This window comes from Prinia subflava, chromosome 5 (genome assembly GCF_021018805.1).
Source record: "Prinia subflava isolate CZ2003 ecotype Zambia chromosome 5, Cam_Psub_1.2, whole genome shotgun sequence".
In the NCBI taxonomy this organism is placed as follows: Eukaryota; Metazoa; Chordata; class Aves; order Passeriformes; family Cisticolidae; genus Prinia; species Prinia subflava.
The window spans coordinates 13,730,691-13,744,569 of NC_086251.1; the positions used below are offsets into that span (position 1 = coordinate 13,730,691).

General features: G+C 38.4%; 1 protein-coding gene across 10 annotated transcripts in view; it reads right to left on the reverse strand.

Annotated features, from left to right (window-relative positions):
* Positions 1-13,879, reverse strand: part of SOX6 (SRY-box transcription factor 6) — a 367,386-nt gene that overhangs the window by 87,211 nt on the left and 266,296 nt on the right. For 8 of the 10 annotated variants that reach the window (XM_063398073.1, XM_063398072.1, XM_063398071.1 and 5 more), the window contains 2 exons: positions 11,284-11,407; positions 2,849-2,928 (listed from right to left, as the gene is read on the reverse strand). In XM_063398073.1, coding sequence (XP_063254143.1) covers positions 2,849-2,928; positions 11,284-11,407 — 204 coding nt within the window. The remainder of the gene's footprint in view (positions 1-2,848; positions 2,929-11,283; positions 11,408-13,879) is intronic. The other 2 variants (XM_063398070.1, XM_063398068.1) reach the window with 1 other exon arrangement.

Below are 13,879 nucleotides of genomic sequence, written 5' to 3' on the forward strand. Positions count from 1 at the left end.
ACCATGAACTGATCAATGTGATCAAAAATCTAAAGAGAAGATGGGTCAAACTGGTCTGTTGCTGAAGGAGAACTTTTTTTTCTTTTTCTTTTTTTTTATGCATATGAAAGTCAAACTAGTTACTTGAGAAACTGCTGTATATGAGTTCAGTAAAGTTTTTTGAACACATGGAGATACATAATCCACTGGTGAACACAAATATAGAATTTAGAGAAAGTGCATTGTGATAACAGTGTGGTAGTAGCTTTAATAAGACAGGCAAATCATGAATTAACAATCGCTCACTGGAGAAACATCCTCTGTGAAATAATTGCTATTGTTACATGATGTACCTGGTAAAAAATGATTCTCTGTGCTATAAGATTCAGAGCTTGAATAGAAGTTGTCCTAACACACAGCAAGATGAGAACACAAATTTGCTGCTACCTCCTACCTGGAGCATGATCATCCAAACAAAAGAAAATATAAGTAGAAAAGAAAGGGGAGATTACAAGATTGAACTGGCAGAATTTCCTTAGCTGGATACAGATTATACAAAATAATTTTGGAATTAATAATAACGCCCTGGTAAAGTTGAAATGTTAGAGCTACTGCAAAACTCTTTTACTTGACACAGCTTTCCCTCACTAGGTTCTCCAAACATGGAAATTACACACACTCACATGTAGAAACAAAACCAAACCTGCAAATAAATTAGCTATTTCTCCCACTGGCTGAATAGAACAGAGATTAGTTTAGTGATCATTAATTTTAAGCACTTGGGAAATACTCAGATACCATGGTCACAGCATTCATGTAAATAAATAAGTGGGTGGGGTGCATGGAAGAAAGGAAGCAGAACAGAGAAAGAAGGGGGAAGGGAAGCAAAGATGGAAAAATGAGCTGAAATGCGACACCCCTAACAGGCTTCATGACGCATCAGGTATAACAACAATTCTCTCCAACAAACACACCCAAATAAGTGCTCATTTAGGGAACATGAAGAATTGACACAAAGAGAAAATTCATTGTAGGAGTAAATAAAATTTAGTTCAGGCACTTTAACAATCTGACGAGCAGGTATCGGCCGAAGGTTAAGTGCTCTGTTATTTAAGCTCTTATAACCATGAAACATTAAAGGTTTTGAAATCCCACAGAGAGGAAATTCAAGCAAAATAGAAAAGGGGGGAAACAAATAAACAAAAAAGTCTTTTACAGCAAATATATCTAAATGGAAATTCAGACCCCCAAGCTGGAATGTTTCTGAATTTACTAGCACACATTTTTGCTGGTTGTTTTCTGTCTAATTGTTCTCGTCATGTTTAACAACTCAGTCTATCATTTCTGCAAATTAATGAAAATGCATTATTGCTGTAGGTTCAGATCAAGTCTGATGTGCAAATATGTGGGTCAATCTACAAATGGATCATGTAAAAGAAAAGAAGCAGGAATGTCTGTGGTTTAGATCCCATTTCTTTGACAGTTGAACAGTTTTCATCCTTTCCTGCCTTGCAGTCTTGTGTAGGCTCACTATTTGTTTTAGTGCATTTCAAAGGCAGCAAAAATAGTCTCTCTATTCACAAAGCTGATTTCGGCAGTATTTTCCCAACTACAGCTAATGAGACTTTTGCTTCAATAAGTAGTCAAATACTGACTTTCAAAAGATACCTGTTATTTTTCCTTTTGAGAAACTTCCTTTTGGTTTCAATCCTGTCCAAGGCACAGTCTTTACATCACATTATTATGACCCCAAAATTATTTTTTGGAGATCTTTGCCTGCACAGTCAGGGTGTTCTCTTTTCAAATGTTGATTCTAGGTTAGGTCAGACCTAAGCTCAAGGAGTCCTTCTTGTCAGCTCTGGACCACCAATGAACAGTGGTCAATGAACAAGTTCTAGCCCCATTTTCACTTACACGAAGTTAATTTGGTAACAATATCATCATAGGGTAAAGAGGAAAGGGTTTTTAATTTGCTTTGGTCCCTCTGGAAAATAACATAATCACAGAAAGGTAAGCAAAATAGATATTTAGATATTAGCATGGTAATACTTTGCTACTCTAGGCACAATTTATTCCTACTTTGCTTCTGAACCCGAGTCTAACCTAACTCAAATAGGGGTTTCAAAGGTTTACTTGCAAATAGTTACATGCATCTTTAATGGCCTTTCCTCTCATGTTCACTGTCACTTTCTTTCCACACATTTTAACTCTGAAAGCTTTTGACTGTTTCTTCATTATTTATGACATTGTTGTGTCTTTTCTTCTGAAATTAAAAACTTCTTGCCACAAGAAGCCACCTAATAATATGGCACATAAATCTTTCTTTCACAACATTTTCCTTCTATACATGCCAAAAATAAATAAATGGCCAAAATAAGTCTCCTAACCATGCTTGGCACCTGACCAGCTTAATGCACAGAAAGGTTGAGATTACCTAAATACATGAGCCAAAAGAGTTTTCAGTTTATTGTATTGTCAGCACCACATAGTTAAAAAAAAAGGAAAAAAAGAAAAACCCAATAATGCACTTTTGTTTGGATACACTGACTTGTCCAATTATAGGTTGCAGCTACAGAGACCACATGAAAATAAAGTACAAAAAGATCTTCGAACTGATCTCCCATCAACTGTTCATATAAATAAAAAAATACCATTAACTGCCAATATAAAACACACAGAACACCGTCTTTCACTCACAGTATCAAGGTTGGCTGCACGTTGCTCTACTGTAAGTACATAAGGTGTTAATCCTCCTGGGCTGTGCTCAAAAATTATTTAACATTCAGGCTATTATTTAGCATACAGCTGGTTAGCAGTTTTCCCCTAAAATGTTGGCTTCAATCCCACATTTTTTTGTTCTGGCACATACCTGGAGCTGTAAAGGGCTGAGTCCAGAAGCAGCAGCAGCTGCCATTGTTGATGGAATGAACTGCACAGGGTAGTTATCACCTGTCGGGAGAACAATGCGTGCAGGTTCAGACAATGAGCAGAGAATAGCAGCAGACAAGTGCAAACAAGGCCCTAGAATTGCCTGTGCTCCACAGCACTCCTCTAAGCCTAAACATCTGCAAAAACAAAAGGCTTCGCTGGGCACGGACTTGCCATGCTCCCTTGGAACTTTTTTTGTTAGCAGATAGCTGGTAGGCAAACTGGCAAAACACGATACTCATGATTTTCATTTTCAAAAGCTCATATCAAGTGTGGTAGCCTGGGCACAAAATGGGTCTTAAAACCACAGACACACAGATAAGATACCCCAGGAAAACCCAGAGCCTCCCAGAGGAAGAAAATAGATTTCACCACGTGTTTCTAAAAAAAAAAAAAAAATCTGTTATAGCGCGAGAAATATCAGTCTTGTTTAATGCAGGGTAATTTCTTTTCAGTGTCAGGTGGCTCTTGGAACAGGTACCCAGTTGGCTCAACATAGGTTGAGGTTTCTTGTTTTGCTTTGGGGTTCTCTGTCTTGGGACAATTCCTTTAAGGTAGTCATAGAGAAAAACAAAATTAAATCACCTTTTAATATAGCTTGAAATACAATTTTAATTTTCCCTTAGATCTGGATGCCTGCTGAAGTCAATAGATTAGACAGGTGCTCAGTTACATGAAGATTCAGGTACTAAAATTTCCAAATTAAGTATTGTAACGTGATGTCTTATGGCATATTTATGGGTGTTCCCACAGATGTGCAACACACAGTGCCATTTGGACTCTTAGTCAATGTAAGGAAGGAAAGAAGGCTGAAATAGCTTAGCAGTGTAATCTGTAATATAAAAATGAATACAGTGATGGATAAGAAACTGTGATTTAATGGAATATCACTTTGGCTCCAGCTACTTCTTTAAAATCAGTGTTATACACTATCTGCAAGCTACATATTAACAGGCTGTGCGGTTTCCAGATATTTTTACAATAATCAGTCTATTTTACGCAAACTCTTCCATGCTGAAAGCAGAATGTAGCAATAAGGGAAAGTACAGAAATCCAGTATAATATAATCAGGACATTCCAAGAACTAGATTTTTTTTTCAATCCTCTCAAGTAAATAATAATAACTGAAGTCTTTGCAGTCATCAGATTCCTCGGAACTCATTTTTTTGGCCACCTGAAGTTCTACTGTATCCAGCTCAGTTAAAATGTTCAGTTGTTTCACTTTTTTAAATAAATTGTACATGTCTAATCCACAAGGTCTCTTTGCATCATATCCATAATACCTCATCAGGCCATTGAGCACAGTATGTGCTTGTACACAGTCCAGTAACAATTGGATTCTGATTGCATATGGAGCTCTGCTACAATGCATTCACTAGCACTATATTGTACTGGTGTCCTATGGAGTAATGTTCAAAACATCTCCTTTTCCCCATTCCTTGAGGTTGATTTCAGTGTGCAATGATGTTGGTTTTGTTTCTTTTTCTTTAAGAAACAAAATCAACTAAAAAGATTTCTAGATAATTTTCTTAAAATACTTAAGCTGTCTCTTTATGGTTAAATAATTCACTCATCTCTTTGATATTTATATGAAATTATCTGAATAAATAAGATCCTAATCTAAGTTAAGTAACATTTCTTTCAGAAATATCTTACAAGGTTTTTTTTAAAAAAAATCACAACGATGTTGAATTAATGATGCTTTAAATGGGGGGGAAATAACCATCCGACTTATCAGCATGGACTGCCTTGCAGAACATTTCGGAGGCATTCTTTCTTTAAATATCATGAATTATTCATCCCTGTTCCACACAGCAATCTCTTCTTTCTCCCTCCCCCTCCGCATACACTTTTTAAGTTCAATACCAGTTGCTTTATTTGTACTAAAACATTTTCCATGTCAAACATATTTTAAAAAAACCAAACTGTAAAAGAATTCCCTGCGGCACTCCTTTTTCACAGCTGTCATGCTCCTATGGTTTGAAATAGCCAGATATTTTATACCCACATGCGCACCCGTGCACACACACAGAGTTTTTGGCTTCACAGTTAATTTAGTAGTATCTTCACCACACCCTGTAGTGTTCTCTTGCTCACCTGCTGGCTACAGTGCTGCCTTTTGTTGCACGAAGAAGAATAATCATAGAGTTATGCCATTCATCTGTTATTAAAACCCAATACTGTCCCTTTTTGCCCTCATTTTAATGTGTTCAGTCATGACTAAGTCCTGGTATGTCAGCAGCATCTTTGTGCTGAGAAGCAAAATTAATACTCCTTCAGCTCTGGAGTACTCTGTCGACACTGAGGAGAAAAAGCAGAGCAAAGGTACTTCTTTCTCCCTTGAGCAAACTGAGCATGCAAGGAATGCTCTGGTTTCAATTTTTAATTACAGAGGTACATATTTCCCCCTCTCATTTTCTCAGTGCAAGAATGGATCAAGAAGCTCCTTCATAGCTGCCTTGGCCAGAAATCAGTCAATGTATTGTAGCAATATTTTTTTCAAATTTGTTTCTCCATTTGGAATGCTTGCGTGAGGATCCATTCTTTTAAATTTGTACAAAAGGCAGGAGGACATGTTCAAACAGGTCTGCCTTAGGTACTGGTGTGTGCTGGCCTTTGATAACCAGAGTGAGAAGAATGCTGGAAGAAGAAAATCTGTCATGTCTGCAAACTGATCTTTTCAATCTCCTTGCTGTGCTGATTGTCTATTTACATTTGGCTGCTGTTGTTTATATATAAATTGGTGTTTACAAGCCATGGAAAATTATGCCAGACTTCTGTTTCGTTTGTCAGGTTGAGCAACATTTCCAAATGAAAAAAAGCAGTGAGCAATTGTGCTGTGTTATTCTACATAGAAATAATGTAAATGTTTCTTTTTGTCTTGGATGAAGAGATGAAGCTTAGCAGACTTTATTTACAGGTTGTATAGACTTACCTTCCAGATCAAGGCTTTGTGAGCTGTGAGGAAAGAAAGATGTCTGGCTTTTGTGAGACCCAGAGTAAGGGGAAAGTGTTGCTTTATTACCCAACTTTCCTAAACCACAATTGTAAGACATAAGCTGACTCCTCATCTGAGTTACAAAGCTTTTGGCTTGAGGATGTTTCCCCCATTTCGGGATTGTAACTTGGAATCTGTCTCTTCAAACTCACAGAATGAGACGAAATGGAGTTGGAAGAGCTGCTGGAGCTCAGAAATTCCAGGGCCCTATCCTTCCAGACATAATGAACAGACTGAGCAAAGCATATCCCAGGTGCTCTTGGGATACTGCAGGGATAGAGATGGCCACTCCCACAGTATTCCCACACAGGGCATGAATTTTGCTTCTCCAGAGCCATCAGGGTTGAGGAAGATGTTAACAGAGGTAACTGGCTAAGGGAATACCATGCAGCATCTCCCCTGTCTGATGGCACTGCTTCAGTTATGCCTTTGTCCTGTGTAGGGTTTTCTGCAGCTCTGCCTCATTGCCATTCTCATCTTGCAGCAAAACCAGTTTGCCCCACGATTTTCTGCCTGCAGATAATGTTTGCAAAATCATGAAATCTGCACGTTTCAGTCCTACCTGACCATATCCAGCTGCCTGCCATCATTTCCAACTTTTACATCAACATTTAGGACTGAGGCACGTATGATTGCTACAACAAATCCTGAGGTTACAAAGTCCTTGTTCCAACCAGGTAAAACCCAGCAAGGGACACATGACAGCCTTTCACCCAGCCCTAGGGAATTTCCATTAGAAAAAGGACTCATGAAGCCATGCAAAGACACATGGCCAACCCAGTACACAGTGGATTTGGTGTGTGCTTCCTGTTTTCACCTGCCATGAGGAAAAGCAGCCTACTTACATACCTAAAAAAAAAAAAGAATATTTAGATACGGCAAATCTAAGCCAACTTAGAGCTTTATGAAAAACTTCTGAAAGATCTGTTCCAAATGGAAATTGTAATGTCAGATATCAGAGAAATCCAGAACATCTAAGATTATGTGAGTTATGTGGATTAGCTACAGTAATCAAGGAGTTTAATTAATTTGATGACAAATATTTCACAGTATTGGAATGTTCTGAAGTCCAGCCTGATGACAATAAGCCTGACGGTTTTGTTTGTCATGCTCTCCCTAATATTACTTTCTCTGATTTGCCCCAGTGCAAATAGAAACAGAATCAGGCCAAAATGTTGGCTGTTTCTGCCACCTAGGAAAGGTGTTTCATCCTAGGAAAACAGTTTCCATTTTCACATTGCATTGCAGGGTAGCAAAATCTCTTGTAAATTATTTTTGTGCATAAAGCTGAATGTCCTAGGTAGGTAGATAGGGGCTGTTCCTTAGCCACTCTAACCACTGGCTTTATATCATTCTTGTATGAAATATAAAAAAAGTTTTGAAAATACACTGCAGCACATCACTCGACAAACCTGTCTAAATTGAGTTTTACTCTACTCAATGTCTTCATTTTTGATAATCTTTTTTAGAGATACTTTCCAGATGTGGTAAAGAAATGATACAATACAAAATACTTGCAGGACTTTTTAAGCAAAAGTGATCATACATGTTGAAGTCTCACAGACTGCCATTATGCAACAGGCATGGACATCAGCCCTCCCATTCTCTGCTTAGAGCAAACCATAGCTCTGTTTGAGATCTTCTCAACTTATGATCTGGCTCATACCTAGCATTTCTTTACATCTTTACTCCATCATCATCCTGCACCCCTGTTCCCCCTCAACCACAAAACTTGATTGAAGTAATATTTTAGTCACTGAAAGATGGAGGAGGGAACTGTCCTTCCTTATCCTTATTTTCCTCATCCTACTCACCGCCTTGTCCTCTTGACCCAGGGCACTAATGGGGACACACTAATCGCCTTCAAGGACACTCAGCCCACTGAGTTTCTCTGGATACGTGTGGTTGGTTAAACGAAGGGAGATTTTCAGTGGGAGAGGAGGTATAATGGTACCCATGTTGCCCACCAGTTCCAAGCAGTAAGTATGGTGGTCACAGTCAGAAAGCCAGCGCAGTTGCTTTGCTGTACTCGGAATGCAAAGTAATTCTATTAACTGCGTAGCATCTCTGGGCAAGTATTAGCTTCCTAACAGCTGCCACTCTCAGCTTCCCACTGGAATAAGTGGCAACCCCCACAACCAGGTACTCTACGAGGCTCGTCAAATGCCTGCAGGTCAATAGTCACAACAGTCATTTGAGATGCACAGCGCCCTAAAGTTTTAATTAATCCGGTATACAGTATAAATACTGAAATATGTATAAAAAATTAATTAGGTGGTCTATGCAGCTCTGATTTCTCAATTAGTACTTACCATGCCGGAAAATTATATTACATGACTTTGAGATACATAAGGAAGCATGGGACTTTGGGGATTTTTTTTCTAATGCAATTATTACTTGTCATCAGCACTTGCTAACTTTGGCCTGTTTCACCTCCTAAAGCTCCAAAATACTGGGAGGGGGAGGGTTTCAGCCATCTCAGTGTTATAGATTCTGCCACACAGAAGGAAAGTTTCTCCTGTCAGGCTTCATCATAGCAGTGTATCAGCAAGTCCTTAAGTTTTCTGCTCATAACGATCTGCTGAGCTCAGAACTTCATGAGCAGTGAGGCATGCTGGAAGGGCTTCAGAACCTAACAAACTCTCCTCTCTTTTACAGGACCTTCAGTTGATTGTCTGAATTACTCTATTTTGTTAAAGAATACTATTTTATTCCTCCAAAGCCTAGCCTTTGTGTGCAAATCTGCAAGAGCAGTCAGTAACTGCTACCTTGGCATTGAACTAAACAGCCGTGAAACTGGTTCCCAATTTAGCCTGGGAAGATATTTCTGCATGGACATGGACACAATAATCATACCTCTGCTTGAACACCAAGGCAGGACTTCCCATCTTGGCTGTCCTGTCACACTAACCCTGATGCACTTCTCCCACTTTGGAGCCAGCTTATATCTAGCTTGCTTTGCAGGCAAAACAAATAAGGTGACTGTGCACACAACATTCAACATTCCCTAAATGACACAGTCAAACATACTTAGTCTCCATTGCTCCTATTATTGAAATGCCTCTCACTGTATTTTCTGAATGCTGTATTTGCTGAATGCTGGCATGGTCAAAACTCAGTCTTGCCAACGTCAAAATGCAGCAAAATGAAAGAGAAGCCAAACATACAGCCTAAAAGAAAATGGCAAGCATCTGAAGGGTTAATCCACCGCCTGTCTTCCCTCAGAGGTACGAGCAAGTCTAAACCAACAGCTCTGCAAGTGAAAGTTTCATTTCTCACAAAAGCAGAAGAGTACAGGTAGTAGCAGTCAAGTTCATAAATATTCCTCAGAAATGACTTTGAAGAACCTCTCTATGAAAGAGTATAGCTTAATCTCCAGTTTCATTAATTCCTTAGCTACTGTGCCGAGAGTGCCAAAAATAGGAATTAATCAATACCAAGTGTAGTTACAATATATTCTTATCATGATGTGTCTCTGACAGAAGCTACTGACCTGCTCAGCTACCTTTGCCACACATGAAGTAGAATTTAATATATATATTAAAGATATAAATATTCTGACTTCTTTAAAGCCACTGGTTATAATCAGATAATTGTGACTTCTGGCCTTTTACTAGCATCATCTGGTATTAAACCACTAACACCAGCAAACAGCTTCACTGTGTTCCAAGATATCAAGGCCTAGGCTTCTTCCTGCATTTCATTCTGCTAACATTTGTTACACATCTCTCTTTCTGCATTCTGGCAAGTAGGAAAACGCCCTAAAGCTTCATCACCTCCTGTGAGGAGGCCAGTGGGATCAAGTTAAATAGGTACTACGAGGAACACTGCAGAATAAGTCCAGAAAATTGGTCATGTTCAGGAAAATGCTCTGGCAACTCTTCTTCCTAAGTCATTTTTGTACCAAGAAGTCTACAGACCTAAAATTAACACAACATAATGGAACACAACACCTTTCGGGGGCAGCACAACCACCAGCTTAGTCACTACCAGTCACTACTCAGAAAGCATCTCAGATTAAAATAGGAAAAGCAAGGAAAGTATGTGCTTTCTCTTGTCTGTGAGAAGCAAGATTTAGCCAGGGTGTTGTAGGCAATTTCCACAACTGGCAACCCTTTGTCTTTCACCCCTAACTGCTGAGAGGTAGTGACGGGTGTGAATAACCCTCACCCTGTACCATCTAGAGCAGCTGCCTTTCAGAACCCCAGTAACTGGTTCCAGAATAGAGTGTCAAACTGGAAAAGAACTTTGGGATTTCAAAGCCTGAAAATAGATAACTGGACAAAGAATCTGTGTTTAAAGAGGAACGTCTCTGGACTAAAGAGACAGAAGGGAGTGGGACAAACGGAAATACTTGCTGAAATCCTGCTTGGCCCCACTTCATGCAATATTAAGTAAACTTGCTACAAAAGATTCTAGGTTCAACCTGGCTTTTAATTAGCATGCTGTTTACATCATCTGTTATGAGGCTTTACTTTGTATTCGACCCCGTTCCTGTCGCAGTTAACAGCGAAAGCACCACTAACATCAGTGGGAACAGGATCAATGCTTTACTTTGTACATTTCATATTTAATGAATAAAAAAATAAACCGTTATTTATGTTTTGTAGTTATTAGTTATCAGGTTAATATGCTAAAGGCAGCTTGACAGAGAATACTATTAATGAGCAAAATAAGGCTGCTGCTTCTGGACTGAGGTCACTTACAAAGAATGTACAAATGAAAATAAGGTTGACTTTTATTTACTTAAATATCTTCCTACATTGAATTCCTTTGGCAAAGTGTCTTTAAACATTTAAAGCCCTGTTTACAAGGATGCTCTGAAAGTAGCTTCAAACCATTATATCCCTAATTGAATTCCCCAGGAGTCCTGTAAACTCAGAGGAAAAAAAGAAAGAAATCATAACATTTGCTAAATCATCTCAAAACATATTTCACTGCAAGGTTATGTGACCTGTTAGGAGTCTGAATGATGACTGGAATTGAACTACCGAAACCTTTTATTTACCAGATGGAAATCAAACAAAAGAGTAAGAATTTTGCCACAAAACACAAATATACTGAAGATAACAGAATTAATTATAGACATATAGCTTTTGCATAGGGCAGACCAGATGAAAATTTCTAGGCAAGTGGGCCACTATATTTAAAGCAAATGACTTTGTGGAAATTAAGTTTAAAAAAATCATGATGTTCAATAACCAATAGTCCATCCGCCTCCTTCATCCCAGAAGTTTTTTTCAAGTGGAGTTGCAAAAGCTCCACATAATTTCCAACCAGCTATGCCTGTTGTGTATCATCCGTATGAGACAGATCACACAAGAAGCTACAGTTAACATCTCATAATGTGCAATAGCCTCACATCCCTGTGAGCTTACCTGGCTTGTAAGTTATTCCTGGGGGGAAGAGGAATCCCTGCTGGGCTGCAGCAGCCGCTGCCAGCGTCCGCTGGTCGTGTGGAAAAATTGGGATCATGAGCGGAGGCATGTGACCCTGAACCTGCTAAACAGAAGAGAGCCTCTGATCAGAAATAGCACAAATTTGTCTTGACAGGTATTTCTCCAGCACTGATAGTGTTCTTGCATTCACACAGTCCCACAGAACCTTCACCTTAATGCAATCCCTGCCAACTTCACATTATCACATCAAAGCCCTCACAAACATTGTTTTCCCTCAGTGTCAAAGGTGTAACAGTCTCAGTGAACTGCATGATTCCCTACTTCTTCCTGGTCCTCTAGTACTTTTTTTTGTTTTCAGTTAATATGACCTGTCCTGGCACAAGGTAAAAAGGTATAAACAAACCAAAGATTTTATTAAAAGTAGTGTAGTATGTATTTTGATTAATTTTTCACAAGTTTTCTCATCTTTGTTTGCAGACAGCACAGTGACAGGCATTTAGAAGCAACCTAACACTGCAGTATCTACTTTGATGTTCAGATTTTAGTAACCTTAGGGGGATTTTAATTCTGAGATCTTACAACATGGTATTGTTCACATAAATACCCACAACTCAGGTATGTTATTTCAAAATCTCACCAGAGTACTAAAGAGTCTTCTAGTCAACACCACAACTCTCAAGATTTAAGGCTCCAACATCTTGACTCCTAAATAAACACAGTCCGCCACACACACCTCACTATAAGAAATAAATTGCTTGTCTGTCTAAGCAGTTTTATAGCTTTATACACTATCATGTGGCTTGCTAATTATGGAGCTGCATTCAGACACCATTTCAGAACAAAATCTACTATATCAAATTTAATTTGACTGTAACAAATGTATCAAAAAACCACAAACATGCACAAGGAAAAAAATTCTTCTCCTTATACTAGTATTTGTATTCAGCATACAGAGAATTATGTGATAGGATGATGCCTGTTAAATCCACATGATAATTTCCTAGTTCCTTAATTTGTGGTACCTGTGCTTCAGAGACAGCGGCTAGGATCTCAAGAAGTTTCTATCCATTATTCCCAGACCTATCCAAGGGTTTGACTATGATTTTTCTGATTAGCAGTTAAGCAAACATATAATGCTCTATATATCAAAGCTGGTAAATGAAGAAAAAAAAGGGGGTTTAGGCAGAAAAAAAAAATCCCTCATCATACCATAAATCGGTGGAATTAAACACTATTAAAAACTTAAAGTACACTTCAATCATTTTTTTGCATGTAATTCCTAAAAAACTTTTTTGGTCAAATCCCATATGTTGACCTATGACATTGTTTAAATAGTGCCAAATTTTCTTGTCATATCCCCATTACATTCACAACCATTGATGCAGTGCAGAAATGCTACTGTGTGTCTCTATGAGGGTTAATTTACCAACAACTCTTCTCTTGGGAAAGCCCTAAGATGGGGGTTAATAAAGGTCAAGCAAAAAATAAACACTTTACAGTATTTTTTGAATCTATTCCTCAGGAAAATCAACTTATAATAAAAAGGTCTTTGTGCAATTACTGCTATGGCACTGGGGCGTGAAAGAAACTAGCTTTACGCAGCTATTTCTCTCATTTTAGCTGAGGTAAGCCTGGCTGTGTGTTTTAGGTTATGCATTAAACTTGGTCAGATTGGAGTTGATCCCCTTGTGCCCAGAACAGGTATTCAGCTCTGTTAAAATGGTGCTGGTTTTGCTGCATGGTGTTTCTATACATTGGCTCTGTAGGGGGACAGCAAAGCAAAACCACAGCCTTTGTCTGACAGAAGCAACTGTCTGTGTACTGGAAGAAATTCAATGCAATACAACTTGCAAAAATTTGCTGTAGTTCCTAAATAACATCTAATCAAGTGGAGCCAAAATCATAAGAAATACCCCCACATAAAGTATTTACATGGGGCTGCAACGGTACAAGGCTCCAGCACAGTCTCAGAAGATGCAGAAAAGATCAGAGTGCTGTGGTTTGAGTGAAGGTGCAAACATACCCACTGCAATATTTCACTCCACTGTGTCATAAAGATAATTTGAAACATATCATAACAAAATCCTACAATGCATTCTTGTAGATTTTGATCTACTCAGCTGTATAGATTTTGTTTAAACTCTCAAATAAAAGCACTTCTGTAAGTGTGGGGGATTATCATTTCAAGTTCTGGCTATCCACTATTCTTCCTACTCTGATTGCAGGAACAGGTCTTCAGCCTATATAGATCAGCATAACTTTGACTAAAGGTTACATTTAGGCTATAAGTTTAGATTTACAATTAAGAGACTTACACAGACTGAAAAAAGGTCATACTGAAAGGCCACCATTCCCTCCCCCAGGTCTTTCCTCTGGAACATATGAAATACTATTTCTATGTAAGTGTTGGTTTCACACAGAATTATTATATACATAGGTGTCCATTTTCAGCACAGGTCAACTGAAAAGAACAAATAAGCACTGAAAGGAGGAGTATGTAAAAGTATCACTGATCACATAATTCTTAAATATATAAAATGAATGCAAAAATCTAATTAACTCCCTAATTTTTGAC